This window comes from Cordyceps militaris, assembly GCF_000225605.1.
Source record: "Cordyceps militaris CM01 unplaced genomic scaffold CCM_S00001, whole genome shotgun sequence".
Classification (NCBI taxonomy): Eukaryota; Fungi; Ascomycota; class Sordariomycetes; order Hypocreales; family Cordycipitaceae; genus Cordyceps; species Cordyceps militaris.
Genome location: NW_006271969.1, coordinates 3,757,925 through 3,767,437, shown reverse-complemented (window position 1 = coordinate 3,767,437; position 9,513 = coordinate 3,757,925). Strand labels below are relative to the sequence as shown.

General features: G+C 43.5%; 5 protein-coding genes across 5 annotated transcripts in view; 3 read left to right on the top strand and 2 right to left on the bottom strand.

Moving 5' to 3' along the window:
- Positions 1–599: 599 nt before the first annotated feature.
- CCM_01196 (Peptidase S54, rhomboid) lies at positions 600–1,612 on the top strand (the record flags this gene model as incomplete). The annotated part of the gene is made up of 5 exons (XM_006666353.1): positions 600–777; positions 834–971; positions 1,024–1,105; positions 1,163–1,350; positions 1,404–1,612. The coding sequence occupies 5 exons, from the start codon at positions 600–602 to the stop codon at positions 1,610–1,612; spliced, it is 795 nt and encodes a 264-aa protein (XP_006666416.1).
- An 806-nt stretch (positions 1,613–2,418) lies between these two features.
- CCM_01195 (Glycosylphosphatidylinositol:protein transamidase complex, GAA1 component) lies at positions 2,419–4,446 on the top strand (the record flags this gene model as incomplete). Its single annotated transcript, XM_006666352.1, has 5 exons — positions 2,419–2,434; positions 2,486–2,735; positions 2,801–3,039; positions 3,095–3,930; positions 3,988–4,446. The coding sequence occupies 5 exons, from the start codon at positions 2,419–2,421 to the stop codon at positions 4,444–4,446; spliced, it is 1,800 nt and encodes a 599-aa protein (XP_006666415.1).
- A 225-nt stretch (positions 4,447–4,671) lies between these two features.
- On the bottom strand, positions 4,672–5,934 carry CCM_01194 (Proteasome component region PCI; the record flags this gene model as incomplete). Its single annotated transcript, XM_006666351.1, has 3 exons — positions 4,672–5,316; positions 5,354–5,613; positions 5,667–5,934. The coding sequence occupies 3 exons, from the start codon at positions 5,932–5,934 to the stop codon at positions 4,672–4,674; spliced, it is 1,173 nt and encodes a 390-aa protein (XP_006666414.1).
- An 845-nt stretch (positions 5,935–6,779) lies between these two features.
- Positions 6,780–8,329, top strand: CCM_01193 (NAD(P)-binding domain; the record flags this gene model as incomplete). The annotated part of the gene is made up of 9 exons (XM_006666350.1): positions 6,780–6,907; positions 6,967–6,980; positions 7,030–7,092; positions 7,148–7,242; positions 7,296–7,387; positions 7,440–7,581; positions 7,630–7,788; positions 7,839–8,174; positions 8,225–8,329. The coding sequence occupies 9 exons, from the start codon at positions 6,780–6,782 to the stop codon at positions 8,327–8,329; spliced, it is 1,134 nt and encodes a 377-aa protein (XP_006666413.1).
- A 955-nt stretch (positions 8,330–9,284) lies between these two features.
- The window catches only part of CCM_01192 (Peptidase C19, ubiquitin carboxyl-terminal hydrolase 2), a gene marked incomplete at both ends in the record, with an annotated part of 3,053 nt that continues 2,824 nt past the window's right edge, over positions 9,285–9,513 (bottom strand). The window contains 2 exons of the mRNA XM_006666349.1: positions 9,285–9,296; positions 9,368–9,418. Of these exons, the coding sequence (XP_006666412.1) occupies positions 9,285–9,296; positions 9,368–9,418 (63 nt within the window). The remainder of the gene's footprint in view (positions 9,297–9,367; positions 9,419–9,513) is intronic.

Sequence of the window (9,513 nt, the reverse complement as noted above, 5' to 3'; positions counted from 1 at the left end):
AAGTAGAAGAAAGGTCTCTATAGTCTCTAGCTATAAAGTATAGTAATCCCTCTATATAATTTATATAATCTTTATAGCTATTAATACTATAATTCTTCTTCCTTCTTCTTTTACCTATTTAATCTACTTTTCCTACTTATAACTTATATTTAATAGACCTTCTACTCCTTCTACTTAAGTATCTTATACACCTTAATAAATAATAGCCTAATATTATTATAATAAAGGAAAAATAGCTATTAAAAAAGAGACCTGTCTAGTACCCTATCTAAAAATAGGTCTTACTCGCGTATATAGGTAGTATATACCAAGGAGGTACCTATAAGGTCCACAACCTTCTTAGAAACCAACTGTCACAGTCACGTGCCGATTAGCAACGACCCCTGGAACAGCTCTGCTAGAAACGAGTACCTACTAAGATAACTAACAACTTGGCCTCCGATTGAAGTCTTACTGGCGAACCGGCTCCGAACGGGAGGGACAACTGATATTTCTGGGATACCGTGTGCTGTGATCATCGCGCTAGCGACATTGACCCGTCTATCAGCTCTTCTTTTCGAACTTAGCCTGGCATAGTGCCGTCCATCGCGCGATCAACCATGGCGATTGTTCGCGGATTCAACACCGTCAAAGCGAAAGGTTACCTGCTGCGGCTCCCTTTATTCACCAGAGCTATCGTCTTTATCATATTTTTCCTGTCGCTTCTTAGCCTACCGGGATTTTGGGATGTACAAGCTTGGGGATCTCTGGTTCCTAGCAAAGTCTCGCTCTTCGCAGGTAGGCTTTTTCAATTCAAAAGAACACTCCTGGAACCGAATGCTGATCTTTTATAGCGCATCGCATCAATACCTTTCCACTTATTCATCTAAACCTTTTGCACGCGATCGTGAATATATTTGCGTTAACGCCTTTGATGGAACGCTTCGAAAACGAATATGGCACATTAACATCTCTGGCCCTTTTTTTCGGGCGTGAGTTATTGCCGCTGGATATCATATCAACAGACCATACTAATTGTAGCAGCTTTAACCACGGTTCCTGCTGTGTTGTATCTTGTTATCGAGTCGGCAATTTTGCAACTGAACAATGCTATCATGGGCGCAAGGTCAGACTATATTGCGATAGCGACCTGAGCAGCCTTCACAAACTAACTTTTGCACAGCATATGGGTCTTTCTGCTTCTAGGCATGGAAGCCATCCGAACATATCGATCGAACCCGCACCTAATCATCGGCACCCATCACATTCCAACCTGGACAACACCACTACTTTTGGCTTTTGTAGTAGCAGCACTAGTCCCGAGCTCGAGTCTCCTTGGGCATATATGTGGTCTTGGTGTTGGATATATCGGTAAGGGCGAACTGGTTTTATCGAGGTATTTGCTTATTACTAACATTCACCAGCTGGCCTTGGCTACGTCAAATATATTGCGCCTCCCGAGTGGGTGCTGCGATGGCTTGAGGTGAAATTAAACCTTCTTGCGACCTTGCCACATTATGTCAGTGTCGATCAAAAAACATATGGTAGATTTGGCGTTTTGCCCTCTACTACTCGCATGGGAGGAAGCCCCGCCACCGAGTTGGTCGGTAGCACGCAGCGGCTAGGACCCTAGTTTTCCATAAGCTTTACCATGTGTGGCGTACTCTTGGTATATATATATATCTATTCTTTTCTTTACTTTTAAGGGGGGAAAGTCTTGGTGCATCTTAGGTCGGAGTTTAGGGGCTGACTTAAAACTGCAATAGCACTAGCGATATATATTGGTAAAACGATGGCTTTACTGTAAAGACTTTTTCCCTCGTATCAAAGCAGGCTTTCTTATAGCCAATAAAATGCAATTCCTTCTATAACCCTAAAAGCAATATATATCTACTATATTGCTATTTTAAGCTATTATAACTATAGTACTTAAACTATATATATATATATATATACTAAACTACCTAATAACTAGCAACTTTAGGTTAATAATAGGTAAGGACTAATAAGTAATATAATAAAGAAAAGAAGAAACTTATATTTTAAAAGTAAAATTAAAGAGATAGAGAATCTATACTTATAAGAGAAAGCTAAGAACCTTTAGAGTTAATATATAATTTTCTTATTATAATACTATTAAACTATTATTATATATTAAAAAATCCTTAATATATTTAAATCTTATTTTAAATAACTAGTAATATTATAATAGGAAAAATTATAGATTAATTAAGAAACTTATCTAGTACTATATAAAAAAATAGGCCTTACTTATATAGGTAGGTAGGTCGGTATAGGTACCGACCTACTGAGGAGGTGGGCTGAAATATCTGGGTACCTAGGTAGGTACGTACACAGGTGATACCACCCATCTGAACTTCAACACAACCAGTCGACCCTTTCAACGCGCGCGACGGGTCGCCGTGCATATAAGAAAAAATGCCACGACTACTCTGTATGACAACAACGCCTTGAATATCTATGGCGATGCTAACATGCTACTTAGCTTCTGCCATGGCGCTACGGCGCGATCCACGGATGCTTAAGCTACCTCCGTATCTCTCTCTCGTCTGCATCATTGTGGGTTTTGCCTGGCTCCTCTTACTCCCACTCGAGAACTACTCTAGGCGAACCTATATATCCGAGAATGCCTTGCTACCCGGACAAGTGCATACATATTTCGGAGGGAGTGAGCAAAACATCTTTCGAGCTTACAGACGCGAGGTGGATTCACTGGAGAGTAAAAGCAATCACCAGTAGGGCTAAACAACCCCCATTTGGAAAAGCAAGAGGTACCAATACTGACCAACTGTCGCTATAGGATTAATGACCGATTGGAGATATTTTTGAAAGAGGTCGGCGTCAAAGTCGGGCGACAAAACTATACCTATCATTATGCAGGAAACGAGCATACTGGTGAAAACATCTACGGCATTCTTCAAGCACCCCGTGGCGATGCTACGGAAGCGATTGTTCTAGTGGCAGCATGGAAGACGGTCAAAGAAGAGATGAACCGCAATGGGGTTACTCTCGCGCTCACTCTCGCGCGCTATTTCAAGAGTCTGTTTTACTCCTCACTTGGCCAGCTACAAAACTCGTTACTGACGTCCCACAGGATGGTCTCTCTGGTCCAAGGACATTATTATCTTTATTCCTCCCGACAGCAGAACCGGGACACAAGCATGGGTCGACGCCTATCACGACGCACACGATTCAAGATATATTGCCCCGCTGCCACTGAAATCCGGCGCACTTCAAGGTGCTCTAGCTCTCGATTACGCGGTTGATCACAGATTCGAAGCACTGCATATTCTTTACGACGGAGCAAACGGCCAGTTGCCAAATCTAGATCTAATTAACTCGATGGTCAATATTGCCGGCGGTCAAATGGGCGTTCACACGGCCATTCAAGGCATAGAGAACCACTCCAATAGCTACCAAGACAGGTTGCGTACGATCTTACGAGGTATGATGAGGCAAAGCCTCGGACTTGCAACAGGCCCTCATAGCAGCTTCATCCCATACCATGTCGATGCAATCACTTTACAGCCATACGGAGAAGGTTGGCATGATGAGATGGCGCTGGGGCGAATTGTTGAGGGCACCTTCCGAAGTCTAAATAACTTGTTGGAGCATCTCCATCAAAGCTTTTTCTTTTATCTTCTCATGCACAGAGATCATTTCGTCAGCATTGGTACATACCTCCCAAGCGCCATGCTTTTAGCTGCCAACTTCAGCATCATGGCTATTTTCTTATGGGTTAAGAGTGGCCAGGCGTCCCAAACTAAACTGCAGACTTCGGGGAATGCTAAAGTACAGAGTGTGAAGGAAACTACTTTGGCTGCATCATCCACACTCGAAAGAGATCTCTTCTTGCCCATTTCTGTTGTTACCATATGCCAGGCGCTTTCGGTCATACCGCTGTTCGCGTTCAACAACATACCTGCTTCGGTACGCTCACGGCACAATGCCTCTCGAGATATAATAGGCTAATCTTTGCCATGACAGATCTTGTCTCCAACTTTCGGAATATTCACAGTGGTATCAGTCCTGCTGCCCTGGCTAATTTCGCACCTGCTCGCACTTAACAAAGCGACAGTCCAACAATTCCAGCTCATCAAATCATTTTCTCTTCTGTTTCTGGGCATGTCACTCGCAACTTTGGCAACACTCAACTTTTCACTTGCATTTCTAGTCGGGATGCTCGCCACGCCCTTTACTTTCGTGCGAACCTCGAGCAACCTCACTGTCAGGCTAGGGCTCGCCGGCTTATTGACCACTATTGCACCACCCGTCTTAGTCTACGTATCATCCCAGGTACTTGAAATACCGGTTCTTGATATTTTGAAGGAGTCAAGCTTTGGTTGGAATGTTTGGGGCATGTATACATCCATAGTTGTGTGGTGTGTCTGGTGGCCCTCTTGGCTGCTTGGTATGGTTAATGTAGTTGGTTCCCCAATAGCTTGATAATTACTCATGAGAGCACATATTCGCGAGTATTGCAAAATAGCCTCAGGCTCGTCGACCTATTTATTGATACATAATAGCATAGTTGTGCCTGTATACTGCGTCGCTCTGGCCAAATGTGTAAGAATGATGCTTGGCCAAGTCTATAGCACGCGACGTCCAGTTCATCTAAGCTTTTGGCGTTTTGCGACGCATGAGAATTGGTCAAGGACCATCCTTCTTGGCCTATGCCGCCCATACATCCTTGCCGGCCTTCTCAATCCAGTTACCCAGCTGGTTCACACTCGAGTCCCAGTCGAGTAGACGCTGGCGCATGCTTCCAATTTGCGTCATATCCAACACCTTTGGCTGCACCCACGTTATTTGGGCTACTCCATTCACTTGGTCAATAGTTCCGCGTAGCAAACCCAAGCTCAGAGCTTTCATGATCAAGTGTTCGATCTCATCCTGTCGGACCTTTGTCTCCTGTGAGATCGTGGCAAACGACATCGCCCGGTCATGAGGAGGGCGTCGGAAAACGGCCTCCGTCAGAGCAGCCAAGTAGATTTTTTGCTTCAAGTGGGTCGAATTCTCGTTCAGGAGCTTGTTGGAAGCAATATGATCGGAGAGCGCAGCGTAGGTGGCCAAGTCACCGCGGTTGTACGCGAAGAGAAGATCGCGTAGCCAAGAATCATCTTCACTATGTGCAAGTACATCCAGAATTGGATGAAGGAGAAGCTCGCCGAAATTGTAGATGCTGTTCGAAACCAGGGCAGCGACGCTTAAGTAGTATGCTCGGCGATAACGTTCGTCTTCCGACATGGTTGAGAGGTCGATGCATGCGAGGTACAGTAGGGCCGTTCTGTAGTAGTTGGCGAAATCCATCTTCCTCTGTGAATGGTCAGAGCCTTATGATATTGGGAGGGACTTGTTTATATGCAGCGCGACTTGCCTGGTAGTAGCTAGCGTTTGCGTCGTAAAAGGCAGCATGGACGATAACCTCTACCGAGTCCAGCGAGTCAAGGATACGTTCGGCCATATCCAAATCTTTTCGCGCTTCATCAAGCTCGCCCAGGCTTAGTTTGACTTGCGCTACTGCCACAGATGCAAAGACGAGAGCATCTTTGGAGTCTTCGGTGTCGACCTTTCTCACAACGGACTGCAGGAACTCAAGGCGCTCGCGGTTGTCTAGCATACATTAATAAACAACGAATTGAATCTCCCACTAGGTGGATATTTACCTTTGCATTGCGAAGCAGCCTTCAAGGCCAGGTCTACCAACTTCAACTTATTGATCTTGTCAGCAAACTTGAGAATGAAGACTCTGTAGAAAGCTAGGCGCTGCGGGGCGCTATCGTCGTGGCTGAAGAACTGGACAAGTGAATCGGTGAGTTGGTGCCAGAGTTTTCTCTCCCAATAATTCTCGAAGTCAAGTATCAGCGGCTGAAGGTCTTCGGGCGCAGCATCCCGTTGCTCCGCAAGGAAGTCGGGGATGATCTCAGCATTCATTGCGTCTGTCGCTGCCGCAGGGCTCTCGGAATTTTAAATGAAGCTTGAGGCCGAGAAAACGAAGGGATCGGGTTGCCTCCTGAAAATGGCAAATGGTGCACCGGTCGCGTTGTTGGTTGTGAATAGAGATGTCAAAAAGCCTCTGCGATTCGGTGGCGGCCACGTGAGGCTCTGGGAGCCTAGAAGCCTGGGTGCCTGGAAGTTGTAACAACCTGCCTCCTAGGTAGGTACACTATACTTAAGATGTTCGATAAGTCCTTAAGGTACTATTATAAACTTAATATAATACTTATATACTAAGAAACTATATAAAAACTTAAATAAAATAAATAGAACTTTATTTTTATTTATATAAAATATTAAATATCTAATCAAATAATTATTTTTTATTATATTTAATTATAATAATTATAATAAAATACTTACTTATATAATTAAATATTTATTTACTTATCTATATTTATAAAACCTATTTTTTAATAAAGTACTAAATATATATTCTATTTAATACATAATTTTCTTTTTTTATAATATTATTAAGTTATTATTTTATATTAAAATATATATATATATATTTATAAGCTATATTAGAGATATTAATAGTATTATAATAGGGGAAAATTATGTATTAAAAGAGCGACCTGTCTAGTACCCTATTTAAAAACAGGCCTTGCTCGCGCATATAGGTAGTTGCTGTAGGACTGGCTTACATGTGACACTGCACGTGATTCCAATTCGGCTCCACTGTCTACCTTGTAGCTAATCCGAGATCAGAGGATAGAAGAGCCCATTGCAATTGGCTGAAAGGTAACAGCTATTCTTGCATCGAACCTACTGCCCCAAGAATGGTCTCTTCATTGATCACGGCGCGCTCTGCCCGCACGATTTTGCCCAATGCTGCTTCGAAGCGTTTCCTTTCCGACATTGCCATCACTAGGACGGGCAAGCCAATTGTTCGCACGGAGGGTGGAAGGTATGCGTGCAAGACCAATTCACCCCAGTGCCACAAAGCTAACATTGCTCTCTTAATAGATCCTCTCTTGGAGGTTTGCAGACTCTTTTCCAACCGGTCAGAATACGACTTACACTTCACAGGCCATACCGCTACCGTTTTCGGCGCAACCGGTCAGCTCGGTCGCTATATTGTGAACAGGCTCGGTATGGCAATTGACTAGAGAGAATGGCTCGATTTTTTCATGGCTAATGAGATCAGCCCGACAAGGATGCACCGTTGTCGTTCCATACCGTGAGGAAATAACGAAACGCCACCTCAAAGTGACTGGCGACCTCGGGCGAGTTGTCTTTATCGTAAGAACCTCCCAGCCTCAGCTATTTTTCAAAATAATTGACAGACGGACTAGGAATATGATCTGCGCAACACAGCCTCAATCGAAGCTAGCGTTCGCCACTCTGATATCGTCTACAACCTCGTTGGCCGTGACTATCCTACCAAGTAAGCCTCATTCCGTAGGTTACTCTAGAGCACTGGCGCTAAATGTATTCAGGAATTTCTCTCTCGCCGATGTCCATGTCGAAGGAACCGAACGTATTGTCGACGCTGTGGCGAAGTATGATGTCGATCGTTATATTCATGTGTCCTCGCACAACGCCAGCACTGCGTCAGCATCCGAGTTCTTTGCCACAAAGGTGCGCTTGCCACGAACCCACAAATCGATTCAATAGTAACATTTTTAGGGACGTGGGGAGGAAGTTGCGCGAGGCATCTTCCCGGAGACTACTCTTGTTCGCCCTGCTCCGATATTTGGGTTCGAGGACAACCTACTTCTGAAGTTGGCGTCTGTGTTGAACTTGTTCACGGCCAATAACATGCAAGAGAAGTTCTGGCCAGTCCACGTAAGTCAACGTTGAGTTGTGGTCCTTCAATCGGCATCTGACATTGATAGTCAATCGATGTTGGCGCTGGTCTGGAAAAGATGCTATACGATGACTCTACAGCAGGCCAAACCTTTGAGCTGTATGGCCCCAAGCAGTACAGCATGGCGCAGATTGCCGAAATGGTCGACAAAGAAATTTTCAAACAGAGGAGACACGTCAACATACCGAAGGCTACTCTCAAGCCCGTTGCTGGCGTTCTCAACAAAGCCCTTTGGTGGCACACTATGTCGGCCGATGAGGTGGAGCGGGAGTTCATCGACCAAGTCATTGATCCTGAGGCCAAGACTTTCAAGGACCTTGGTCTTGAGCCCGGCGACATAGCCAACTTCACCTACCATTACTTGGTAAGCTTTTTAACCAGCAGTTAACCTCCTAGCCACACTGCTAACCTCAGATTCAGCAAGGCTTCCGCAGCCAGAACTACTATGACCTACCCCCAGCGACGGAGAAGGAAAAGCGTGAAGACAAGAAGTATATCCATGTCTTGGATGAGTTGTAAAGCAGGTGTCCGATTCTCCACCCTTTGTATGAATATAGAGCCGTATTCTAGATAAAAAGCTGGAAGCCAAGCAGCGTACAGCCGATTGAGTTCCGTTTTCCTTTTGCGGTATTTTAATTTCCGTTTGGTAACTTCTTCGGGTGCACCGTCGTTGTGGAGTAGCCACCAAAAAGAGGGCTGCTAGCCGGACCGACTCGTTTTACTGGCCAGACTATCCTCGTAACTGAATCTAGTTCGGTACTTATTAATTAGCGCTAACACATACTAAGCGCAACTCTCTTCCTACATCAACACCGCCTTTTTGAAAGGTGGGATGTAGGCATAGGAGGCACCCCTAGTGCCTTTTGTTTCTAAAAGGGATTTAGAGAGTTCACCTTCCATATCTACTACAATATAGCAGCGTATTCCACCTTACGTTAGTAGGGGCATAATCTACCACGTTAACGGCAGTAGGATAAGCACTAAGAACTAAGTCATATTATCTTACTATATAATAGTAATACCCTAGGCAGTGAGATGCCTTCTACTAAAGGTAGTGTTTTTAGGCATATTTCTTAAGATAGAAGTATATTAAGATATTAAGAACTATATTAAGCTATATTAAGTAGGTAATAGTATTTTTTTTCCCTATATCTTTATAGATTAGTAATTATAAAGGTATTAGATAGGCTATATAGCTTAATTAGTATATAAAAACTACTATTACTACTATATACTAAGTACTAAGTATTATAGTAGTACTATTTTTCTTTAGTTACTTATTATATTTTCTAATTACTTTTTACTACTAGTAAGGATAACTTAACTTGTTTTTAATATATCTTTCTAATATAATACATAACTATAAGGGTAAGGAAATTTTCCTACTAGTTTTATTAATATATAGTTATTATAAGCTAGGCTCTAGCCTAGCACCTTCTAAGAGTGGCTAGCACGGAGCCCCTAAAGGGGGCCCTTATAGGTGTAACTAGATAATAATTAGTTAGTATTATTATTATAAATCCTTTTAGCCTTATAGTTAAGGGGGTTAGGGCTTACGCCCTTAATAGCCACGGGGCTAGTTACCCCTAAAGCCCCTCTAGGGCTAGTCTATTATATATAATAATACTACCCTAGGGTTATAGGTTTAAACTGTATAGTAAGTAGCTACTATAGGTAGTATAAGAGGCGCTACGTATAGACCT